We start from the raw sequence: 25,416 nt of genomic DNA on the forward strand, positions 1-25,416 counted from the left end.
AAGGACACGGCCTCCCTCCCCTCCACGGCCCCCGACTGCGGATGGGGACGGGGTTGGGGGCTCCAATGCCTGGCGTGCCCCAGTTCAGCATTGAGGCTGCGAACGAAAGTTCCCGTTGAGCCCAGTCCAATGGCACCGGGGGTTCTATGGGCCTGGGGTGCCCCCTGCTGCCTCCCAGGCTCTCTTCACCGCACTTGCTCGATGTCACTCGAGAAACTGAGCCAATGGGAGTTGAGCTGGCAGGCTGTCATCTCTCGGGGGGGACACTGACTTCCTATTGGCACACAAGTCTCTGGCATGGTCATATATAAAGTGTCCTAGACGGGGAGTTTCTGAGAGGCGAGGACACAGCTCCTGGCCTCACCAGCGCCCGGGTCCGCCAGACCTGGGACTCGGACGTCTCCAGGCACTGAAGAGGGGAGCCCAGACGCCACTTCTTCCCGGGGAGAGGGTGAGTCTTTCAATCCTCCTGCTCATCTACCTTGTCACCCATTCCATTTCACTCAAGGTAATTGCCACCCCCTGCATGAGCATGCAACAGGGGTAGAAAAAGCCATCAAAGAGCCGGGGCATTTCCACAGATAGCTCATCCGCAGGCGGTCCACCTGTTCTCTGACAGCTGGTTTTTCATGCGTTACTTGTCCGTGATGCCCCCTGCAGCGTCCGTGGTTAAGGTGTCACGTCCGTCACTCACAGATCGGAACGTGATGCCTGATTTATCTGCTCTGTATTTCTGTTTCTTGGCAAAAAAAAAAAAAAAAAGTCCTAGATAACTTGTTGTGGGCAGTGGTAGCGCTTCACACTCGCTGCGTATCTGAACTCTGCGTATTGAGAATTTCCCTGCGCTGCTTAATATGCTGAGAGCACGGCAGCCTGGCCGGGCTCTGACGTGGAATTGTAGCACCTGGAGGTGAAAGGAATATCCAGGTTGATTGTGAGGTGCCTGATGTGCATGCTGGCTGGTTTTCACATCGGTTTTTAAACAGAATTCATGAGGGTAAACAGACCTGTAGAGACTTGGGGGGGGGGGGTGCCGTGCCGTAATGCATCACCCGTGTGCCGTCTTGTGGGGTTCTGATTGTTTCTAATTGATTTTTGGAACTTAACTCCGAGGGATCTATCTCTTGAGAAAATTAGAAAAGGAAGAAATGTCTGTGTTCGAGGTATCCAGGTTAGAGCTGGAAAGCCTTCCCTCTTTGCACGTCAGCACTGGGATGTGTGTTTTCTTTCTAGAATCCGATAAGCCCCACGATTCAGTTATTGAATCCTGTGCCTAGAGGTATATTCAGAATAGCACTGCTGTGGATTTGCAATGTTTGTATATTGTGCCCTGTCCCTGAAAGTCCTGAAATGTATTCCCACTGTCTCACTGTTGGGGGAAAAAAAAAATAAAAATCTCAGGGTATTTGGAATTTGCAAAAGTCCCAACAGGTTGCTTAGGTTTTATTATTATTATTATCTGAGAGAGAGAGAGAAAGAGAGAGAGAAAAAGAGAGAGAGAGAGAGAGAGAGAGAGCTGATGGTCGCCTCCCCCCCCCCCCCCCCCCCCCGTTATGCAGTCACTGGCTGCCTCTCGTACGTGCCCTGACTGGAGATGTATGCTGCAGCCTTGACGTAGGCGGGTGACGCTCTGCCCAACTGAGCTACCCGGCCATCTTGTTTATGCGGCAGGAAAAGGGCCCTGTTTCTGCCCAGAGACCCCGAGGCTTATGCTCACCCATAAGGAGCTGCACCCCCGAGCCAAAGACAGACGTAACCCCAAGCCGAAAGCCCCCCTGTGTGCTGGGCCCCAGAGGGAGGGCTCCCCGAGCAGCTGACCCACCACCACTTGTTGACGGGTGTTTTCTGATCCAGAAATGGCCCTTTTTCCCCCAGCCAGTGGTTAGCGCGTCGACCTCTGCACCAGGAGGTCACCGTTGGATTCCCAGTGGGGCGCAGGCTGGGGTTGGGGGCTCCGTCCGCAGTGCGGGGGCGGAAGGGGGGGAATGCTGCAGGAGGCAGCTGATCCATGATTTTCTCTCACCAATGACGTCTCTCCTCTCTCTCTCTCCCCCTCTCCCCCTCTCCCTTCCTCTCTGACGTCAGTAAAAATACATTAGAAAAAAGAAAAAGAAAAAAAAAAAGAAATGGCCCTTTTAGGAGCCCCTTCCATGTACGCCGCAATTAAGTGTGTTGAATTCTAACCTAATCCACTTGGGTTCTGCGCTTCCCTCCCGTCGCAAATGAATTGCAGATTCATTGGAGCCTGGGGTGTTGGTTTTTTTCTGAAAAGCAGAGGCAATGCAGACATTGCGGGGGGGGGGGGGGGCGCTGCTGAGGATGCAGCAAGGATCAGGCCAGGTGAGGGAGGGCCCCCATGGCCCCCCCTTTCTATCTCTGCCCCTAAAAAGGGGGGCCCTGTGGTTATTATAGGGGGGCACTCCATAGCTCAGGGAACCAGGGAGACCGCCCCCCCCCCGGGCCCCACAGGACACCTCCTACGTGAGGCCACGCCACCAGGACCTACGCCATAGACACCACACGGGGAGGCAGCTAAAAGGAGGGGACACAGAGACACAAGTGCCCCCCTGTAGCAAAAAGGACCCAACAAGATGGAGACGCATGATTCACGGGGGCGGGGGGGGGGCAGAGTTCAGAACAGTGGTCGTCAGGAGGCTCCGCGAACGTAGGAGAAGAGCGGGACTCGGGGAGGAATCGACAGCAGGCTAGATGACGCAGAGGAGTGAGTCAGAGGCCACCAGAGGTAGCTGAACACACCCAATCAGAACCGCAAAAAGGGAGAAAAAAATAAAATAATCCAAAAAAAAATATGAGGATAATTGGAGGGGACTCTGGGACCACCACAGACGTAACAGCATTCACAGCACGGGGGGCGCAGAATGAAGAGAGAGAGCAAGGGATTGAGAACCCATTTGGAAAAAAAAAAATGAGTGGAAACTTCCCTCACCTGGTGAAAGAAAAAGGCACCCAAGCCCAGGCAGCCCGCAGGGAGCCCCAAACCGGGGGAACCGGAGCCCCCCCTCCCCCAGCACACGTCCTAATCAAAACGCCAAAGGCCCGAGACAGAGAAACGTAAAAGCAGCAGGAGAAGAGGAGGTCGGTACCTGCCAGGGAGCCCCCCCCCCCAGGTTTGTCAGCTGAAGAAGGGAGTGACGGAAAGCAAGGACCCACCACCAAGCCCACTCTACCCAGCCAGGCTGTCATCCGGCACAGAAGGACGGACGAGAAAGAGCGAGGACAGGCGAGGTAAAACAGCTTCTGTAAAGAAGAAGGTGATCCAAACACCTGCACACCCAGCAACAATCAGTGCAAACATGTAAAGGGGTCCAATGCCCCATCCAAAGGCACAAGGGGGTGGGGGTGGGGGTGAGTGGATAAGAAAACAAGACCCAGACGCAAGCCGTCTGCCTACAGTTGGAGAGACACACAGACCCGAAGTACGGGGATGGAAAAAGATATTTTATGCAAATAGGGGAGGAAAAAAAAAAAGCCGGGGTAGCAATACTTAATGCCGGACGAAATAGACTGTCCAACAAAGGCTGTCCCAGGAGCCAGAGACGGACACAGCCACCTAGTTCCAGGTGTTTATTTGAGGAAACACGTTCATTCTCAGAAGGACATATGCCTTCCTGTGTCCTCGCAGCATTATTTACAAACAGCCGAGGTGTGGAGGCAGCCTGGAAGAAGACGGAGTGCAGAGACACCACGGAATACTACTCGGCCATTAAAAAAGGGGGGAAAAAAAGAAAAAAACAATGAAATCTTTCCATTTTGGGGACAGCGCAGGGGGAGCTCAAGGGTTTATGCGGAGAGAAATAAGCCAGAGAGAGACAGGCAGACACTAGGGGATTTCACTTACACGTGGAATAAAAAAAAAACAAAACAAAAAACAACCCAAATAAATGAACCAACAAAACAGGAGAAAAAAAAACAAAAACCCAAACACCTTATAGATACAGAGGACATTTTGATGGTTGGCAGATGGGAGGGGCGGTTTGGGGCGGGGCGGGCGGGGGGGGGGACTGGGTGGAAAAGCTGAAGGGAGTCGCATAACATATTGATTTTCCATAACAGACGCCCCGTTAGGAAACCAGTCGCGGGGATGGAGACGCGCGGGCATCGCGCGTAATAACTTTGTGTCTCGCAGACGTGCCCCGCGTGCCCATCAGGGCGGTCACGTCTCCAGTTACATAAACGTGGCACCCCTGTGGTCGGACACCTGGAGCGAATGCACTGTTGCAGCTCACTTGTGGAGAAGTAACACTGTAAATATATATATTTAAAAAAAATAGAAACCCCTGTGCCAGCAATAAAGCCCCACAGACGACGACAGCGGTCGGGAAAGCAAAGCCAAGCGAAGAAAACTTCCGCGGGCAGAGGATCCCGTCCCCAAAGCAGGCCCCGCGGGGCCCTGCGCCCGCCCCTGCGCCCCGCGTTCCGCGCGCGCCTTTGGTGAGGGTCTGGCGTCCTCTGGCGGCGCCTCCGCAGCGGAGGAAGGTTCGTCGGCGGCGCCGCGGACCCACCGCGCGGGGTGCCACTTGGAGAGGTGAGGACGCGCGCGCGAGGGCGCGGGGGCCTCTGCAGCGCGCGGCCCAGGGCGCGGAGCGGAGCCGCAGAGGGGGGGGGGGGGGACGGCGGGAGCGCGGGGCGCCCCGTAGACTCAGCCGAGGACCAGGTCGGCCGGGGCAAGTTCGCGCGGGCAGCACGGAGCGGTGACGCCGCACTGGCCTTCCGCGCCTGCCGGCCAGGCGACAGGACAGCGGCCAGAAGAGGACGAGGACGCACCGGAGCCGACGGCTCGCGTCCCGGGGGTCGGCGCGCAGGGTAAGCCCCAGGCTCGCGGGGTGAGGACTGCGGGCAAGGCGGCGAGGACGGGCGATGCCCGTTCAGCTCGCGCCCCTGTCCTCGGGGGCGCGGGAGCCGCGGACCCTGCAGGGTCCGCGAGGGGAGCTGGAGAGCAGGCGGCCGGGAGCGCAAACTTTCCCCCCCGGCTGCTGCGGGTGGGCAGGGGCGCACCGGGCGGCGCAGCCCTGCCGGACCGGGCACCTGGGCGCAGCGCCAACCCCCGCTCGCCGCTGGGAACTGGGGCGCAGGGAACCCCGCCGCTGCCGTCACTGGCATCGCCCCCCTGGAGAGCCCCGCCAGCCGTGGGGCTGAGAGGCGCGCCGGGTGCCCGAGCGGCTGGCGGGGTGTCGCGTGCGGGCTGCCCGCTGGAGGCCAGGGGACTCGGAGCTGCCGCTGCACCGCGCGCTCCTCGCCAAGGAGGGAGGCGCTGCCCCGCGCGGCGCGGCGTGAGGCTCGTCTCGGACCCGGGACCAGAGCGGGAAAGGTGTGGGAGAGACCGAACAAGGCGGGAGGTGCAGGGAGCCGGAGGCGCGCCGCTGCGCACGGGGCGGGAGGCCGGGTGGCCGAGGCTGCGGCTCCGCAGTGGCGCCCCGCTCTCCCCGCGAGCCCCCGAGACGGTGCGGGGACTGGGGGAGCGCAGCCTTTTTCCTGGGGGGCTCTGGGCGGAGGGGCAGCTCGAGGTGCCGCCCAGGATGGCAGCGCCGCGTGCTCGCTGCGGGGACTCCAGCCCGGGTCAGGCGACAACCCCCCTCTCCCTCCCCCCTCCACCCCGCGCGCCCACCGCCTGGAACCCGGGCGCCCTGCCCTTCTGGGCACGAGGGGCTTCGCTTGTGTCTGAGGTCGAGGAACCTGTTGTGCGGTTCCCACATCCAGAGCTGCCTGGGGTCTCCTTGGGGAACGTGCGCCCTGGGAACCCGAGGGGGGCTGCGCGCGCCCCCGGCCCTATGCGCAGAGGCTGGGAGATGGGCGCCTCCTTCGCTCGGTGTTTACTTGCAGCGCCCGAGGGACCGCCTGCCTGGATTTCGGATGCGTGTCTGACAGCCCAGCACAGACCCCGAGCGACACCCCCCTCCCCCCGCAATACGCGCGGGTGGGCGCCGTGAAGTTTTTCCTCCCTGGGGACCGACTGACAAGGGGCCGCCTCCCTGACCTGCAGTTGGGTTTTATCCCGACCCTGATAGCCTGGTTTCCTAAACGTGCCTTTTTTTTCTTCTTCTCCTTCTCCTTTTCCCTCTTTCACAGACTCTCTCTCCCCATCTGGCGGGACCAGGCGTCGTCTGCTGCCCTTGATTCCAGAAAGGTAAGCGCCAGCCCACGTGGCTCGCTCAGCAAAACCCAGTTCCATCCGTCCAGCACTGAGGACGGAGAGCGGGGGGCAGCTGGTAACACGCTAACGAGGTAAAACAAAGTCCTAGAGACGCGGGGACACGAGGCCAGGCGGGCATTTCTCTTGGTGCCCAACGCGAGCCGTGCCCGGGGGGAGGGCAGCCGGGTGCCCTCTGGGTCAGTCGTGTGTGTTAGGAGCAGGAGCTGATTGCAGGAAGGGGAGCAGGAAACGTGGGTGTTTACGGGGTGCCCTCTCTGTGTCCCTCCCAGCTTGAGGCTGCGGTGGGAGCTGCGGCTCTCCGTCCGCCAAGATGGCTCTTAAGATGCCCATGCTCAAGACCCTGCTGGTCCTCTACCTGTTCCTGAACTTGGACTTCCGCCGCGGGTAAGTGGTCCTGAGCGCTCCCCCCTTCAGGTGTCCTGGGGGCGCCCTCGCCTTTCAGAGACGCGCCCAGTGGCGTCTGCTCGCCCCCTTCGCCGCCCCGCGCCCTCCGGTGGGCGGTAGACACACAAAAGCCTCCTTGCCCACTCCCCACCCCAGCTGACCACCACGGTGTCCCCCCCCCCCGTGTTCCCCAGGGAACATGTGTGTGTAAGTGAAAACGCACCCCACGTACACATCTCCCCGGGGCACATGGGGTCGTTAGGTTGTTTACTGGCAGACGGCACCCATGTCAGGGCTGAGGGACGCGCACATCCGTGCGTCTCGCTGTTGAGAGTCGGCGGGGCGGACGGTGGTGCATCTGCCCTCTGCAGCGACGGGAGGCAGCTATTACGGTCCCCGGTGCATGCGGGTCTGAAATGGGAGGTAATGGGCCCAGGGCCGCAACCATTAGCAGCGACAATGCTTCCTTTCTCCTCTAATTTGGTGGCTTCCTGAGGTCATCCGCGCCACGGAGTGGTGGCTGTTGGTTTCTGGAAGCTTCCACGGAACGGCGGTACATTGCCCTCCCATCTCCCGAGAGAACCCGGGGTTCGGGGTCCTGAATACCCTGCAGGGAGAGGTCAGAGCGACCGCCCATCCGGAAACAATACCTCCTGTGTGTGTGCGCACGCACATGCACGCGTGAGCCACAGACTGATGTATAAAAACAGGGGGGGGGGTGGGGGAAATATCCTTAATCCCACCACCCAGCAGCCAGCATCCTTCCTATTTTCGTGTGTTTTCTCCCCTCTTGCTTCTCTGCATATTTTTTATGCATATTTATGTATGCAATGGGGATCCTACTTCACCTTCAATTTGGCGCGATGATTTTTTTCCCCGAGCCTAATGCTTTGTTATCATAAACTCCTTGAAATGTATGATTTACACATGGGTGGCTATTATGAAAAGGCACGACGGCTTACTCATCTCCAATTCACTTTCTCATCCGCTGTCACACATTTCCCCACAATGAACACCTCGGACTCAGACGGCCGTGGTAAGTGGGGTTTGTGTTTTCAGCGCTGGAGCCTGTCCTGTCCAGGGAGGGGGCATCTAGCAAAGCAGGGAGCCGGGTTTCACACCCCTGAGCCCGGGGGGGGGGTGGCGGGGGTCCTTCAGCCCCCACCAAAGAGAGGTCTTCACCTCTGCGTGCAAAAGCCCCGGTAGATGTCTCGTCTTTGATACGGCTCCTCTCACTTGCTTGTTACTCGAAAGGGACGTAGGAATAATTGTGTTGCCCTGGTTGGCGTGGCCCAGTGGCTGAGCGTTGACCCATGAACCAGGAGGTCAGGGTTCGATTCCCGGTCAGGGCACACGCCCGGGCTGCGGGCTCGGTCCCCACTAGGGGGGCGTGCAGGAGGCAGCCGATCCATGATTCTCATCGTGGATTGTTTCTCTCTCTCTCTCTCCCTCTCCCTTCCTCTCTGAAATCAATAATAATAATTTTAAAAAAAGAATAGCTCAGTGGTTAGAACGTGGGCCTGAGCACCAAAGGGTCTTGGGTTCGAGACCCCGTGAAGGGGCCACGCACCTGGGTTGCAGGTTCGTTCCCAGCCCTGGTCCGGGCACGCGCAGGAGACGACCCATCACCATGTCTCTCTCACATCGACATGTCCCTCTCTCTTTTCTTCTCTCTCTAAAAAAAAAATCAGTGGAAAAATATCCTCGGGTGAGTGTTAACAAAGACACAGAAACACACACACAGGGGCCGTATACCAGGCAACACAATGCCGCAGAGGAGGGCCAGCGAGGGGAAGGAAGCCAGGCCATTCACTGGAAGCCCTATTGTAGTTGTAGTCATCGCACCGGGTTTTCAGAGCCGAAGGGCAGAGCCCGTGACAAGTGGAACCCAGGGGCACTTCATTCTCAGTCTTTGCAGCAACAAAGTCGGGCGATCTCTGTCTGGGGGGCCTGGCGAGGATTTGGGGGAGGGGAAGGGGTGAGGGTCAGCCCTGAAGGGTCGGCCGGCCGCACTCCGTTGTATCTGGAAGAGCAGTTGGCCATTCATTGGTGGGTCCACAAAACAATGGCCAGGGAATGGTTGGTTTGTTTGCTTTTAATCCTCACCAGAGGATATTTTTCCCTTAATTGTCAGAGAGAGGGGAGGGGAGGGAGGAGAGAGAGAGAGAGAGAGAGAGAGAGAGAGAGAGAGAGAGAGACATCGATTGGCTGCCCCCTGCACGTGGCCCAGCTCGGGCCAGCGATGGAGCCTGCAGCAGGGGTAGGTGCCCTCGCTGGGGAATCGAACCCGGGACCCTTCCGTCCACAGGTCGAGCTCTGTCCATTGAGCCACACCGGCCGGGGCCCTCTTACATCGTGTTGTTGAACACGGTGGGCCCGAGAGGTGTGTCCTGGACGCTCTGAGGACAAAGCTCACCAACCGGTGCCCTTTCGAGGTGCTCACTTAATGAGTTTAAAGTAACAGACGAGCCGGCCGGAGGTACATTTCTCAGAAGTAATTAAATACTGGGGGGGGGGGGGGGCGGGGAGAGAAGGCGCAGCCAGAAATGCCACTTAGGGAGACAGATCAGCCGCCGCTTACAGCCAGTCCGGCCACGTTCCCCGAGTAAGTGAGCGCGAACCCGGGGCCGCCACGGCCGTTATTGATCCCAATTATGTAAATCAGACATGGCTGTCCGCGGAGGCAGAGAGAACATGGCCGAGAAACGCGCCCCTAATTGTGTCCGCAGCTCCGTTCCTGGTAGGACGAGGCTCAAAGGATGTGGTGTGTGTTTTTCCTTCCCCCAGAAACGAGGACATCACTGCTGAACGTGCCCCCTTTAAAAACACTGTCATAAGCCCTGGCCGGGGCCGCTCAGTGGTTAGGGCGCCGGCCCTCACTCCCAGAGGTCGTGGGTCTGATTCCTGGTCAAGGGCAGGTGCCTCGGTGGCGGGTTCGATCCCTGGCCCTGGTGGGGGCACACGCTCTGCTTTCTGTGACCGGGGAGGGCCCGTCCTCTCCACGGCTGTGACACGCGGCGTGAAATTTGTTGTTAATCCTCACCTGAGGATATTTTGCCATTGATTTTTTTAAGAGAGAGAGTGGAAGGGAGGGGGAGATAGATGATAGATGATAGATAGATAGATAGATAGATAGATAGATAGATAGATGATAGATAGATAGATAGATAGATAGATAGATAGAGATAGATAGATAGATAGATGATAGAGATAGATAGATAGATGATAGATAGAGATAGATAGATAGATAGATAGATAGATAGATAGATGATAGATATAGATAGATTATAGATAAATAGATATAGATAGATGATAGATATAGATAGATGATAGATAGATATAGATAGATGATAGATGATAGATAGGTAGATAGATAGATGATAGATAGATAGATAGATAGATAGATAGATAGAGACATCCATTGATTGCCTCCCAAACTCACCTTAACCAGGGCAGGGAATGACTCTGCTACTAGGCAGGTGCTGTTGACTATAATTGAACCCGGCACCCTTCAGTCCGTGGGTCAACGTGCTATCAACTGAGCCAAACCAGCTAGGGCTCCCTTTCTTTTTCATTTATTGATTTGAGAGAGAGAGAGAGAGAGGGAGGGAGGGCGGGAGGGGGAGAGAGAGGAAAGAGAGAAACATCGACTTGCTTCTCCACTTATTGGTTGATTCCTCTATGAGCCCCAACTGGGAATCAAACGGGTGCCTCTTGCCTCATGGTCCGCCCCCAGCCACCAGCCGGGCGCACTTAGTGCTCTGAGAGGTGAGTCTCGGAGGAGAAAGCTGCGTCGGGGCCCCGCACCAACGGGACTGAACGTTAGCTTCTTAGAGCTTCACGCGGTCGCATCTGAACGGGGGTGTGGCAGGGAGACCCACAGAACTGCCACCCTCCTCGATCGGAAGGGAATTGATCTGTTCAGAGGCGACGGGTGACAGGGGCCCGCGTCCAGGACCGGGGAGGAGCAGGCAGGCCCACATGGGTCCCGCCCAGCACCCGTCCTGGATGCTGCCGTCAGCTCTCGGCCAATCCCCCCAGAGAAAGTAGAGCCAGCAGAGCCGGGACCCCGCGGCCAGCCCTTAGGAGGTTCCGGGGTTCCGCTGTCCCCCCAGCTGCCGAGGGCTGACTCCTTGGGGCCCACAGCTGGCTCGGAGCTGGGAAAGCTCCCCTTAAAGTGTTGGTAATCCTCACCTGAGGGTACTTTCTCCATTGCTTTTCAGAGAGGGGGAGGGAGGGAGGGACAGGGAGCAACACAATTGATGTGAGGGAGACATCCATTGGTTGCCTCCTGCACGTGCCCCGACTAGAACTGGGGATCAAGCCCGCAACCCGGGAATTGAGCCGTGACCTCCTGGTTCCTAGATCAAGGCTCAACCACTGAGCCACACCGGCCGGGCAGTAAAAATAATGTTTTTTAAAAAAGAAGAAAGAAATGATGGGCAGGAGCCAGAACCCTTTTGTGTCTCTGTTCCCAAAGCTTTCTGCAGACACCGCCCAACTCCGAAGAGAAGGCCGAGGACAACATCACCATGTACACCCGCATCCTGGACGGGCTCCTGGAGGGCTACGACAAGAGGCTGCGCCCCGGCTTCGGAGGTGAGTGCCGCTCCCTGGCTGGGGCCCGACCCTCCGTCTCCAGTCACCTCCCAGGAGATGCCAGCAGCCCCTCCCGGAGCTCCCGGACACCGCCAGGGCTCCAGCCTCCTTCGACAGCACTTTCCAGATGCAAGAAGCTCCCTTCTTCCCCAGAACATTCTTTTTTTAAAATTTAATACATATACACATTTTTATTGATGTCAGAGAGGAAGGGAGAGGGAGAGAGAGAGAGAAACATCCATGATGAGAGAGAATCATGGATCGGCCGCCTCCTGCACGCCCCCTACTGGGGATCGAGCCCGCATCCCGGGCCTGTGCCCTGACCCGGAATGGAACCCTGACCTCCTGGTTCCTAGGGCGACACTCAAGCTCTGAGCCCTGCCGGCCGGGCCGTGTTCCTTCTGGATGGGATGGGTGCTGTCTCCTGCCTCCTCGTTGGGTGGTGGTCAAGCCTCCACATGTAACAAACGCGTTAGAAATCTCCCCTGGTCGCCAAGTGTGACAGCAGCCTCCAGCCCAGGGGTTCCCAGCGTGGGGCACACGCCCACAGGGGGGCCGTTGGATGTTTAAGGGGGGCAGCTCGAGGATGCGTCATTCACCGTGAATGTTTTGCATTTCTTAAGGTTCTAGGGGCCCCATAGACCCGTGATGGCGAACCTTTTGAGCTCGGCGTGTCAGCATTTTGAAAAACCCTAACTTAACTCTGGTGCCGTGTCACATATAGAAATTTTTTGATGTTTGCAACCAGAGTAAAATAAAGACTTATATTCTTGATATTTATTTTATATATTTAAATGCCATTTAACCAAGAAAAATCAACCAAAAAAATGAGTTCGCGTGTCACCTCTGACACGCGTGTCATAGGTTCGCCATCACTGCCCTCGACAGTCTGTACATATATATGGTGACACATCTATGCATTTCAGTTCTCTGTGATGTGTTCTGAAACTTTATTTGCTATTTTCTCATGTCCCTTCACATTATTATTATTATTATTTTTTAACAATTCCTTAGTGAGTCCTTCCTCACTCCGTCCGCTGTCCTTTCGCCCTTTTGTTTTTCTCTCTCGTGGACGCCATGTACTTTGGCAGCTTGTTTAGACCGAGCTCATGGCCTCTGAGGCCTCCTCTGGGTGAACAGGAGCTCCCTTTGTGGATAAGAATTCCGTGTGGGGAAGGGGGGCGGGCATCAGGACGGTAGCGATGCTCAGGGGGGTGGCCGGGCGAGGCGGGCGCCCTGGGCTGGACGGAGGGCTGGACCCTGGTGACGGTCACTCAGGCACCTGCGTCTGTTTCAGAGTGGACCACCGTGGTGAACACCGACATCCTGGTGACCAGCATTGGCCCGGTGTCCGACACGCAGATGGTAGGTGCGGGTCGGGTCCCCCGCCAGGCCCCGGGGGATAAACACAAAGATCGGGGGAGGGGCTCCCCGAGCTGTGACCTCACCTATGCCCCCCCTCTCTCCCCCACCCTCCGGCTCTGCCACAGGAATACACCATCGACGTGTTCTTCCGCCAAAGCTGGAATGATGAGCGGCTGCAGTTCGAGGGGCCCATACATAGCCTGTCGCTCAACAACCTGATGGCCGGCAAGATCTGGACCCCGGACACCTACTTCCACAACAGCAAGAAGTCCGTCGTGCACAACACGACCACGCCCAACAAGCTGCTGCGGCTGGAGTCGGACGGGACCCTGCTCTACACCATGCGGTGAGCCCGTCCGCCCGTCCCTCCGTCCGTCCGTCCTGCGGGGCTGCTGCGGGCCTGGCACCACGGGAGGGCGCGGGGAGGGGGAGTGTGGAGCCGGGGTGGAGCGTGCAGGGTCCTCAGGGAGGGATCATAAGAGGAGGGCAAGGGGCGCAGTGCAGGTGCAGCAGGAATTATAACGGGGGCTTATCATGGGCAGCGCAGGATGGGGGTGGAGACGTCACAGGGCAGGGATACGGGGTGCAGCGTGGGGTGGGCAGGGGGCCGGGGCACAGGGCAGAGGGGCAATGGGGGGACAGGGTCACCTTAGAGCAGTGGTTCCCAGCCTTGCTGTGGCCACGCCCCACCGAAGCCTCGCTACCATCCTGATGCCCCCTCCCCCGACACAGGATTCCTATTATTCACAAAGCGAGCTCCTATTCACACGGAGGAGCCTCAGAGGCCGTGAGCTTGGTCTAAACGAGCTTCCAAAGAACATGGCGTCCATGAGAGAGAGAGAGAGTGAGAAAGAACAAAAGGCCAGTGGACGAACTGAGGAAGACATTGCTAAGGAATTGTTTCAATAATAATAATAATAATAATAATAATAATAATAATAATAATATGACGGGATAGGAAAAAATAGCAAGTAAAGTTTCCAAACATAATACAGAACTGAGATGCATAAATATGTCACTATATATATTTTTAGACTGTCCATGAGGCCCCTAGAACCATAAGAAATGCAAAACATTCGTGGCGAATAACTTATTCTCCAATTGCCCCCCTTAACACTCAAACTGCCCCCTGTGGGGTGTGTGCCCCACGCTGGGAACCACTGGTCTAGACAGAGGAGGCTCCGGGCACTGCCTGGGAAGAACCTGGGCCCGGTCCTTCATCCCTGTAGCTGGCTTTGTAGGGGGTTTCGGGAGGGGGGAGGGGGGTAGAATGTTTGGTCGTGGTCACGGGGCTTTAGCTGGGAGTTCAGCACGTTGGACAGAGGTGCAAGGTGTTGTTTCCCAGAATGGCCACAGGAGGGCAGCAGAGGGTCATTTTTGCCCGGGGATGTGCTGACAGCGTCAAGTCTCCTGTAAGAAGTATGTGGATCCCTAGACGTGTGCAGTATAATGAGTCACTCACTTGAAGGACAGTGCATATATGTTCTACAGGTTTTATTCCTGTGTAGGATCTAAAATAAATTGTCCGGATGCCACCGGAAGTTTGGAATTAGGCACTGGGAGTGTATGAGCATATACGCACATAAGCAAGTATATCTTTACCTGTCTTTATTGTCAGACATTAACACACCAGTGTCTAGTTAAAAACAGCACCAACAGCCCTAGCCTGTGTGGCTCAGTGGATAGAGCATCGGCCTGCAGACCAAAGGGTCCTGGGTTCGATTCCGGTCCAAGGAACATACCTCCGTTGCAGGCTCCTCCCCGGCCCAGGCCCTGGTCGGGGCACTTGCAGGAGGCAGCCAATGGATGTGTTTCTCTCACATCGCTATTGCTCTCTCTTTCCCTCTCTCTTCCATTCTCTCTAAATCAATGGAAAAATATCCTCGGGTGAGGATTAACCAAAAAAAAATATAATAAAAGAAATTCATAGTTTGTTATCTTTAAAAAACAACAACATGGCACCAACAGATATATTAGGCAGGGTGGCTGAAACACGGTTAAAGGGCACCCCTGCCCAGCAGTGCCCCAGGCCTCCTTTGCAGGGCTGGGTAGGGGAGAGGTGCAGAACCCAGCACTGCCCATTTTGTGTGGTTTTCTAGCTGGAATTTCTGGTGCTGATCGCATGGCAGTTTCAATTTCACTGCCATGAAAACCCCGGGCAGTAGGGGGCGACCACGTGCCTGAGGGGACATGCCAAATAGGAGACCTTTTCCTTGGGGAGCAGGTGAGCTGGGAGGCGGTGACCGGATCCCCCCTTGCCTCCACCCCCTCCGAAGGGGCAGCTCTGGGGTCAGTGCCCGTGAGTGTCCTGAGTCCTGGGTGGGAGGGAAGTCTCTCTATCAGAGACAGCGAGGCAGGCAAGCATTTGTCCTCCCGTCGGACCTGGCTCCGCCTGGTTTGGAAGCAGAACCAGGGATTTCCGCCCCGAGCTTCAGCACCGCGGACAGAGACACAGTGTTATTCCTCAAAACGGCCACAGGAGGGCAGCAGAGGATCGTGTTTGCGCAGGAATTGGCTGAGCGCGTCCTTTAAGTTCTAGGGTAATGAGCAGATAGTTCCATATAGGTGTGCAGCATAATCAGTAACTTGCTTGAAGGGCATTATACACGTTTTATTCTGGGGTGGTATTTGAAATGAATCGTCCGTATGTAACTAGAAGTTTTTAACTAGGAACTAGTACGTTTGTGAGTATATACACATATGAGCATCTATATCTTTATCTTTTTCTGTATCTGTATTTATCTGGGTAAATATGGCACCGAAAGATATATTCGGTAAATCTTGCTTTCTTCCTGTGTTTGTTTGTTTTGTTAATCCTCACCTGAGGATATTTTTCCATTGATTTTTGAAGAGAATGGAAGAGAGAGGGAGAGACAGAGAGAAATATCCATGTGAGAGAAACACATCAATTGGTTGCCTCCTCTAGGAGCCCTGACCAAGGTCGGGGCCAGGGAGGAGCCTGCAACTAAGGCACATGCCCTTGATGGGAATCGAACCCGGGACCCTTTGGTCCACAGGTTGATGCTCTACCCACTGAGACAAACTGGCTAGGGCTGGTCCTTCTTTTTAAAAACTTAAAAATTGATTTCAGAGAGGAAGGGCAAGGGAGCGAGAGATAGAAACATCGATGATGAGAGAGGGCCGTTGATCAGGTGCCTCCTGCACGCCCCCATACGAGCCTACAACCCAGGCATGTGCCCTTGACCAGAATCGAACCCGGGACCCTCAGTCCGCAAGCCGACGCTCTATCCACTGAACCAAACCAGCTAGGGGTTTGTTGTTTTTTAATTCATTCCAATTCGGTACAGTCTATGTTTCTCTATGGGAAAACTGGTAATATGTGCAATTCTCCAGAATGGCCACAGGAGGGCAGCAGAGGATCATTTATGCGCAGGACTCCGCAGACAGCAGGTATTAAGTTCTGGTATAATAATAGCCTATAGTCCCAGGCAGGTGTCCAGTAGAATCAGTCACTTACTTGAAGGGACTTGTCTACGTGTTACACGTGTTTGGGTAACATTTCGAGTAAATTATCCACACGAAACTAGAAGTGTTTAACTGGGTCCTAGCGTGTGTCTGTGAGCACACCGCGGACAGACACAAAGTGTTATTCCTCCAAATGGCCACGGGAGGGCAGCAAAGGATCGTGTTTGCGCAGGAATTGGCTGAGCGCGGCCTCTGAGTTCTAGCTTAAGCAGATGGTACCATATAGGTGCGCAGGACCATCGGTAACTTGCTTGAAGGACATCACAGACGTGTTCTGCACGTCTTATGCTGGGGCAGTACTTGAAACGCATCATCTATGTGTAGCCAGAAGCTCTTGGGTCTATCAGAGCAGTCTCTCCATCAGAGACAATGAGGTAGGCAGGCACCTGTCCTCCAGTCGAATTTTCCTGGATCCCCAGGGCGGGGGGCCTGCAGGAGGCCGGAGGCTCATGACTCTCTCTCTTCTGTCGCAGCCTGACCATCTCTGCCGACTGCCCCATGCAGCTCTACAACTTCCCCATGGACGAGCACACCTGCTCCCTGAAATTCGGAAGCTGTGAGTGCTCCTTTTTCAATGTGTTTGTATGGATTTCAGAGAGAAAGGGAGAGGGGCAGGGACAGGGGTCCTAAAGGGACGAGGGGTGAGGGGCGGCGAGGCGGGATGGGGGCGGACGGAACTGTCGGCCCCCGGCAGGAGGGGCGGGGATGGGCGGGATGAATGCCCAGGTCGGTCCCTCACAGAGCCGCCTGCCTGGCTCCCCTGAGAGATGGTCGGTCGGAGGCCGGGATTACGGTTCCGGTGGCAGGCTCCCCAGCCCCAGTAGGGGCTCATGCAGGAGGCAACCAATTGATGCTTCTCTCTCTCTGTCTCTCCCCGTCCCTTCCACTCTCTCTAAAAAAAAAAATTAATGGGAAAATATCCTCAGGTGAGGATTAGCAAATAAAATAAAATAAATTTTAAAAATGTTTTTATTGATTTCAGAGAGAGAGAGAGGAGGGGAGAGGGAGAGAGAGAGAGAGACATCAATGAGAGAGCATCATGGATCGGCTGCCTCCTGCACGCCCCCTCCTGGGGATGGAGCCCGCGACCCGGGCCTGTGCCCTGACCGGGAATCGAACCCTGACCTCCTGGTTCCCAGGTCGGTGCTCACCCCCTGAGCCACGCGGCCGGGCTGGACTGGGGCTTTCTACCGTCCCTCTGGCTCCTTCGGACGGGCCCGGTGTCGGGTGGCGTCCTGTTTATGCTGCTCTCCCTGTCCCCCCGACCCCAGACGCGTACACCAGCGAGGAAATCACCTACGTGTGGCTGGACAACAACGTCACCAACGGGCTGGCTGTGGCTGAGGACGGCTCCCGGCTGAACCAGTACTACCTGACGGGGTTCGAGACACACTCGGGCAGCTGCTCCACGAGCGTGGGTGAGTCCCGGCGGGCGGGCTGGGCGCCACGCTCTCCCCTCGCCCGTGGGGGGTGGGAGGGTGGGCACAGCGGTCAGTCGGCCCGCAGACCCAGGGGCCACGGAGACGCGGCCACACCCTCCCCCCAGCCCCGGCTCCTCACCAGTTCACCGTCAGCGCCGCCTCGTTCTCGGGGATGAACGGGGGTCCCCGCGGGCCGCCCACAGGGCCAGGCAGAGCCAGAGCAGGCCCGGGGGCATCGCCAAGGAAGTGCCCGAACTCGGGGCAGACAGGGGTGAGGGAGAGGCCCCAGGGCAGGCACGGAGCCCGTGGGGGGCGGCCACCCCCAGTCCCTCGGAGCCTCCCGACCCCTCCACCCACCACAGGGCACTGGGATGTGCCCGGTTCTGTCTGAGAGGCCAAACCCTCAGTCCCGTTGGCAGCAGCGTTGGCCACGGGGCGGGTGGAGGGGCACAGAGGGGCGGGGGATTAGAAAGACAGAAATCCGATCTCCCCGGGAAAGGCAGCCTCAGGGCAGGCGCCTCAGAGGCTGGGGGGGGGGGGGCACAGGATTTATAAAATGACCACACGCGGCCCCGGCCGGGGTGGCTCCGTGGTTGAGCGTGGACCTAGGAACCGGGAGGTCAGGGTTCGACTCCCGGTCAGGGCACAGGCCCGGGCCGCGGGCTCCATCCCCAGTGGGGGGCGTGCGGGAGGCGGCCGGTCCATGATCCTCTCTCATCATGGATGTTTCTCTCTCTCTCTCTCTCCCTCTCCCTTCCTCTCTGACATCACTAAAATCTATTAAAAAATAAAAAAATCAACAAACTTTAAAAAAAAATTAATTAAAAACAAAGAAACCGATGGGTTTTCCATCCCCTCCTTTGCCCGAACCTTACAAACACTCACTCCTTGGAAAGGAGGTGCCGAGAGGGCAGGCCCCGGGGCACAGGACACGCCCTGGAGATGGGGGGGGATCCCAGGGCACTGACGGCTCCCTCTCTCGTGCGCAGGCAATTTCACCGTCCTGACCGCGGACTTCCACCTGAAGAGGAAGCTCGGCTACTTCCTCACCCAGACCTACCTGCCCTGCGTCATGACCGTCATCCTGTCCCAGGTGTCCTTCTGGGTGAACCGGGAGTCCGTGCCCGCCCGCTCCGTGTTCGGTGAGTCGGCCGGGCCCCGCCCGCTCCTGCCACCCGCGCCCGTCGCGCCCGGGTGCCGCGTGGGGCCCGGGTGCCGGCCCTGAGCCCGTGCCCGCTCCCGCCCCTCCAGGGGTGACCACGGTGCTGACCATGACCACGCTGAGCATCAGCGCCCGGAACATGCTGCCCAAGGTGTCCTACGCCACCTCCATGGACTGGTTCATCGCCGTGTGCTACGGCTTCGTGTTCTCGGCGCTCATCGAGTTTGCCACCGTCAACTACTTCACCAAGAGGAGCTGGGCCTGGGACGGCCAGGGCGACGCGGGCAGAAACAGGGTACCGATCCCTTCCTCCTTCCTCTCTTCTTCCAGGTTCTCTTAAAAAAAAACAAACACGATATCTACACACACACACACACACACACACACACACACACACATATATACTGATTTCAGAGAGGAAGGGAGAGGGAGAGAAACATCCATGATGAGAGAGAATCATGGATCGGCTGCCTCCTGCGCGCCCCCCACTGGGGGTGGAGCCACAACCTGGGCACGTGCCCTGACCGGGAATCGAACCGTGACCTCCTGGTTCCTAGATTGATGCTCAGCCACTGAGCCACGCCGGCCGGGCTATCTATCTATCATCTATCATCTATCTACCTATCCATCCATCCCCCCAGCCTCAATCCATCCATCACTCCATCGTATTTTTTGACGCCTTTCAAAGAAAATTCCAGAGGACAGTGTGTCCCCACTCAGCACCCCGCATGCCAGTCATGCCCTGCGGCGGGCCCCCTGCCTTCCGTCTCATCCGTGCAGAGCGGCACCCCAGTGTGTGGGGCACCCGCAGACGAAGGGCACCTTTGGGCGTTGTGACGGGTCCGCCTGTGTGACCCGGGCCCCGTCACGATAGAGAGCGCCACCAGCTGTCCCCGGTCCTTCCCCTCCACCCCCAACGCCGTCACCCGCCGTCCAGTGGCACCCCCACGCCCCGGGGTGTCCGCTGCCGGCTCTCCCTCTTTCTCGCCCGCCAATGGCACGCCCTCACGCTTTCGCTCTCCTTTGCAGCGGCGGGGACGCCGCCAGGGCCGGCGAAGCCTGTACGCCGTGAGGAGGAGGAGAAGGGCGGCCCGCGCGCCCAGCATCCCCCAGGGGGAGCAGATCCCCCTGGGGCCCATCGGACGCGTGCCGGCCCACCTGGAGCCGATCCCCGAGGCCCGCGAGGAGGCGTCCCCGGTCCGCGTGCCCATCTCTTCCGATGACGAGGAGCGGGAAGTGAAGACTTACAACAGCGTCAGCAAGATCGACAAGGTGTCCCGCTTCCTGTTCCCGCTCCTGTTCGCCCTGTTCAACGTCGCGTACTGGTGGACATACCTGTCCAAGTAAATAGAGTGGTAGGGGCTCCACCCCCCTCAGTCAGCCTCCCCCCCCCCGCCCCCCAAAAGTCAGCCTCTCACTCTCAAACCCGAGAGCCATAGTTTCCGAGGAATGGTTCCCCCAGAAGGGCTAATCTTAGAGGGATTCTCCATCCTAGGATACCATCGTTCAGGAAATTCTTGCATGTTTAATAATGCGTACGAATACGATTGCCTTGAGGTTTCTATGTGCCGCGTCAGATGTTTCGAAGATGTCATGTTGATACGCGAAACGGAGATCTGTCTAGAAAGCCAGAAGGGCTCTGACGCGCGTAGAATCTGACACTGATAGTTTACAAGCAAGAAAGGTCTATTCCCCCCCCCCCCCCATGCCAAGGGTTACCTGACAATGCAACTTTTTATACATCCAACGCATTTCATACCAAAATTTCCAGGCAAAAAACTATTCTAGGGACCTGCTCACGGTTGTTACTTGACCAAAATTCTTGCAAAAAAACAAAAATCAGAGATCACCAAGAGCACATCTTTTTTCTTTTTCTTTTTTCCGTTCCATTCCCAAGGAAACCGTGAGCATTCATGTACAAAAACGAATCGCCTTTGCTAAATCTTACTATTCGGAAATTAAAAAAAGTCCCGCGTGACTTCACTTCACTAAATAGAATAGGCCAATATTTACGCAGACAAATTAGATTCACAGATTAAACTATTGCCGCCCCCCCCCCCCCCCCGCCAGGGGGAAAACAAATTAACTGCCAAAAAAAAAAAATTCTTTTTTTGGGGGAGAATAAGGAGGAATGAACATCGTCCCTCCTCTCATGCCACTGCCCCTACTAATTGGACCGTGAGAACGACAGAAAAGATGTTACAACAGAAAGAGGTGTGACGACAGTCTGGCTTCTGGCCTGTGTGCTCGCTGTCTTGATCTGACCACGCCTCGCTGCTACCACCGTGTGTAACGCTTCTGTGGTGCCAACCTGTCACCGCACCCCCAGCCTTTTACTCCCTTGTGCGCGCCTTCTACTTGACGTACTGCTGCTCTGTGAGCTTTTGTATGCCAGCCTTCGATGCTCACCCATCAGACACGCACCAATCCTAGGGCTCCATGTCATATTTTGGGGGGAAAACACACACCCACTTCCTATCTTGGTGGACCCACCTCCTCCCCGAACAGGATCAAGGGCAGCCCATCGTGACACCGCGTGGGTGAGCACTGGCAATATCAGGGGGCTCCTTCGGGAGCAATTGATTGACCGCTGTGCTGTTCACCTGAAACTCGTGTAAAATAATGTAAAATACCAACCATCACTGAGAAATAAAGATTGAAAAGCAGAGACAGCGGCTCTGGCTGGTCCCTCGGTCGGTCGTCGGCGCGTCGTCCCCGATGCAGCAAGGTTTCCGTCCCGTCTGCACGACGTCTCATGGGAAGCCGGGACTCGGTTTTCCTAGGGCCGCCCGGAAGGGGGATGGTGTTGGGGGGCCCGGGTCCCGCTGGGCTGCACTAGTGAGAGACTGCGGGGTGCCCGCACGCACATCTCGGTCCTGGGAGAGGCTGGAGTCCTGCGTGTCACGGAGCCATGATTGTCTTGATAAGTTCTCGGCTTCATTACAGAATTCTGCCCCCTTGCCCCTCCCCCTGCCCCCACCGCCACCCAAGCTCTGCCTCCTACGTCAGCTCGCTGCACAGGCTTTGGTCTGACGCTCCTGTGACAAGAAAGATCCCACGGTCCCGCTCTCCCGTTTTGTGCCATAGAAGTTTCAGCGTTCGTTAATTTTTACTTAGTTTTAAATATGTTTTTATTGATTTCGGAGAGGAAGGGAGAGGGAGGGACAGAAACATCCATGGTGAGAATCATCCAGGGGCCGCCTCCTGCACGCCCCCACTGGGGGTGGAGCCCGCAACCCGGGCCTGTGCCCCGACTAACGGGGAATCGAACCGGGACCTCCTGGTTCCTGGGTCGACGCTCAACCGCTGAGCCAGGCCGGGTCGGGTCGGGTCGGTGGGGCCAGTGCTTGTTATCTTGGATGGACACACAATAAAGCATCGCCTTGCGGGGATGACAACAAGGCAAGAAGCAAACACTGTGAACAGGGCGGGGAGTGGCGGTGCCCTACTTTTAGGCGCCCTGGCGTGGGAATGTGCCTCCTTCGACATCACCCCAGCGGGCCAGCGGGCAGGATTCTGTGTCTCGCAGGCCCGGGTGCGGGTATGCAGGGCAAGCGTTGGCCCCCGTCGGCCTAGATGCTTGTCTGCAAAAGGTGGTTCCGCAGCCTCCCCGCTGACTGCCCGAGAGAACGTGGGGCAGCAAACACCGTCCTGTGGAAGACTGACGAGGAGCCCGTAACACCTTCCGTGTGTGAGCCCCTGAGAGACGCTTCGCCGCGTGCCCTGTGGGACGCGGGACGGCGAACGGGACCCACCCGCCAGGCGATCTCTGTTCCAGAGATTTGGGGATGTTGAGACCCAACCCCAACGCCGTGGGCGGACTCCAATCCAGGGGCAGGTGAGCGGCAGACCCACCTTTCCGTTCCCACGGTTACTGACTGGGGTCCCCAGGCCATGGGATCGCGTTCCCGTGGGGGGGGGCGGGCTGAGAGCGAGAAGGCAGCCGCGATGGGAAGCCGCCCTGCTCAGCCCTGGTTGAAGGATTGGATCTCTGCTAGGAATGCCATAGAGAGGTGTTTTTTCCTTCCACCGAGAACGTGACCTTTACGTCTTGTTCAGTAAGCTAATCCGTGCTCCTGGGATAGAAGAAACTCCTGCTGATGGAATAGACCTGTCTGGGTAGCACCGCTCCACACCACAGCCCTTCTCCATCAGAGAGGGAGGGAGGGGAGGAGGAGGAGGGAGGAGGAGGGGAAGGAGGAGGAGGGGGAGGAGGAGGAGGGGAGGAGGAGGGGGAGGAGGAGAGGGAGAGGAGGAGGGAGAGGAGGAGGAGTGAGGAGGAGGATGAGTGAGAGGAGGAGGAGGGAGAGGAGGATGAGGGAGAGGAGGAGGAGGAGAGGAGGATGAGAGGAGAGAGGAGAGGGAGAGGAGAGGAGGAGAGGAGATGAGGGAGAGGAGGAGGAGGGAGAGGAGGAGGAGGGAGAGGAGGAGGAGGGAGAGGAGGAGAGAGGAGGAGGAGGGAGAGGAGGAGGAGGGAGAGGAGGATGAGGGAGAGGAGGAGGAGAGGAGGAGGAGGGAGAGGAGGAGGAGAGGAGAGGAGGAGAGGAGAGGAGGAGAGAGGAGGAGGGAGAGGAGGATGAGGGAGAGGAGGAGGAGGGAGAGGAGGATGAGGGAGAGGAGGAGGAGGGAGAGGAGGAGGGAGAGGAGGAGGAGGGAGAGGAGGATGAGGGAGAGGAGGAGGAGGAGAGGAGGAGGAGGAGAGGAGGAGGAGGAGAGGAGGAGGAGGGAGAGGAGGAGGAGGGAGAGGAGGAGGAGGAGAGGAGGAGGAGGTAGAGAGGAGGAGGGAGAGGAGGAGGAGGGAGAGGAGGAGGAGGGAGAGGAGGAGGAGGAGAGGAGGGAGAGGAGGAGGAGGAGAGGAGGAGGAGGGAGAGGAGGAGGAGGGAGAGGAGAGGAGGAGGAGAGGAGGAGGAGGGAGAGGAGGAGGTGGAGAGGAGGAGGAGGGAGAGGAGGAGGAGGGAGAGGAGGAGGAGAGGAGGAGAGGAGAGAGGAGGAGGTGAGGAGGAGGAGGGAGAGGAGGAGGAGGGAGAGGAGGAGGAGGGAGAGGAGGAGGGAGAGAGGAGGAGGGAGAGGAGGAGGAGGAGAGGAGGAGGAGGAGAGGAGGAGGGAGGAGGAGAGGAGAGAGGAGGGAGAGGAGGAGGGAGAGGAGGAGGGAGAGGAGGAGGAGGAGAGGAGGAGGAGGAGAGAGGAGGAGGGAGAGGAGGAGGGGAGGAGGAGAGGGAGAGGAGGAGGAGGAGAGGAGAGGAGGAGGAGGAGGAGAGGAGAGGGAGGAGGAGGAGGGAGAGGAGGAGGAGGGAGAGGAGGAGGAGGGAGAGAGGAGGAGGGAGAGGAGAGGAGGGAGAGGAGGAGGAGGGAGAGGAGGAGGGAGAGGAGGAGGAGGGAGAGGAGGAGGAGGGAGGAGGAGGGAGGAGGAGGGAGAGGAGGAGGAGGGAGAGGAGGAGGAGGGGAGGAGGAGGGAGAGAGGAGGGAGAGGAGGAGGAGGGAGAGAGGAGGAGGGAGAGGAGGAGGAGGGAGAGGAGGAGGAGGGAGAGGAGGAGGAGAGGAGGAGGGAGAGGAGGAGGAGGGAGAGAGGAGGAGGGAGAGGAGGAGGGAGAGGAGGAGGGAGAGGAGGAGGAGGGAGAGGAGGAGGAGGGAGAGGAGGAGGAGGGAGAGGAGGAGGGAGAGAGGAGGAGGGAGAAGAGGAGGAGGGAGAGGAGGAGGAGGGAGAGGAGGAGGGAGAGGAGGAGGAGAGGAGGAGGAGAGGAGGAGGGAGAGGAGGAGGAGGGAGAAGAGGAGGAGGGAGAGGAGGAGGAGGGAGAGGAGGAGGAGGGAGAGGAGGAGGAGAGGAGGAGGGAGAGGAGGAGGAGGAGGAGAGGAGGAGGGAGAGAGAGGAGGGAGAGGAGGAGGAGGGAGAGGAGGAGGAGGGAGAGGAGGAGGAGGGAGAGGAGAGGAGGAGAGGAGGAGGAGGAGGAGGGAGAGGAGGAGGAGGGAGAGGAGGAGGAGGGAGAGGAGGAGGAGGGAGAGGAGGAGGAGGGAGAGGAGGAGGAGGGAGAGGAGGAGGAGGAGGAGAGAGGAGGAGGGAGAGGAGGAGGAGGAGAGGAGGAGGAGGGAGAGGAGGAGGAGGGAGAGGAGGAGGAGGGAGGAGGAGGAGGAGGAGGGAGAGGAGGAGGAGGAGGAGAGGAGAGGAGGAGGGAGAGGAGGAGGAGGAGGTAGAGGAGGGAGAAGAGGAGGAGGAGAGGAGGAGGAGGAGAGGAGGAGGAGGAGAGGAGGAGGAGGGAGAGGAGGAGGAGGGAGAGGAGAGGAGGGAGAGGAGGAGGGAGAGGAGGAGGAGGGAGAGGAGGAGGAGGGAGAGGAGGAGGAGAGAGAGAGGAGGAGAGGAGGAGGAGGGAGAGGAGGAGGAGGGAGAGGAGGAGGAGGGAGAGGAGAGGAGGGAGAGGAGGAGGAGGAGAGGAGGAGGAGGGAGAGGAGGAGGAGGAGGAGGAGGAGGGAGAGGAGGAGGAGGGAGAGGAGGAGGAGGGAGAGGAGGAGGAGGAGAGGAGGAGGAGGGAGAGGAGGGAGAGGAGGAGGAGGGAGAGGAGGAGAGGGAGAGGAGGAGGAGAGGAGGAGGGAGAGGAGGAGGAGGGAGAGGAGGAGGAGGGAGAGGAGGAGGAGGGAGAGGAGGAGGAGGGAGAGGAGGAGGAGGGAGAGGAGGATGAGGGAGAGGAGGAGGGAGAGGAGGAGGAGGGAGAGGAGGAGGAGGGAGAGGAGGAGGAGGGAGAGGAGGAGGAGAGGAGGAGGAGGAGAGGAGGAGGAGGAGGAGGGAGAGGAGGAGGAGGGAGAGGAGGAGGAGGGAGAGGAGGAGGGAGAGAGGA

At 58.0% G+C, this 25,416-nt stretch overlaps 1 protein-coding gene across 1 annotated transcript; it reads left to right on the forward strand.

The window, feature by feature from the left end:
• Positions 1-6,482: 6,482 nt before the first annotated feature.
• Positions 6,483-19,936, forward strand: GABRA5 (gamma-aminobutyric acid type A receptor subunit alpha5). The gene is made up of 9 exons (XM_059678431.1): positions 6,483-6,556; positions 11,037-11,155; positions 12,453-12,520; positions 12,646-12,866; positions 16,480-16,562; positions 17,278-17,424; positions 18,417-18,569; positions 18,679-18,884; positions 19,619-19,936. Exons 1-9 carry the CDS (start codon positions 6,483-6,485, stop codon positions 19,934-19,936), a joined length of 1,389 nt encoding a protein of 462 aa, XP_059534414.1.
• The last annotated feature ends 5,480 nt before the right edge of the window (positions 19,937-25,416 follow it).

This window comes from Myotis daubentonii, chromosome 21 (assembly GCF_963259705.1).
Source record: "Myotis daubentonii chromosome 21, mMyoDau2.1, whole genome shotgun sequence".
Lineage (NCBI taxonomy): Eukaryota > Metazoa > Chordata > Mammalia > Chiroptera > Vespertilionidae > Myotis > Myotis daubentonii.

Coding starts and splice junctions, on each gene's coding strand:
- GABRA5 (XM_059678431.1), top strand. CDS start 6,483: ATGGCTCTTAAGATGCCCATGCTCAAGACCCTGCTGGTCCTCTACCTG. Junction 12,867..16,479: donor ACCCTGCTCTACACCATGCG/GTGAGCCCGTCC, acceptor CTTCTGTCGCAG/CCTGACCATCTCTGCCGACT. Junction 18,885..19,618: donor GCGACGCGGGCAGAAACAGG/GTACCGATCCCT, acceptor TCTCCTTTGCAG/CGGCGGGGACGCCGCCAGGG.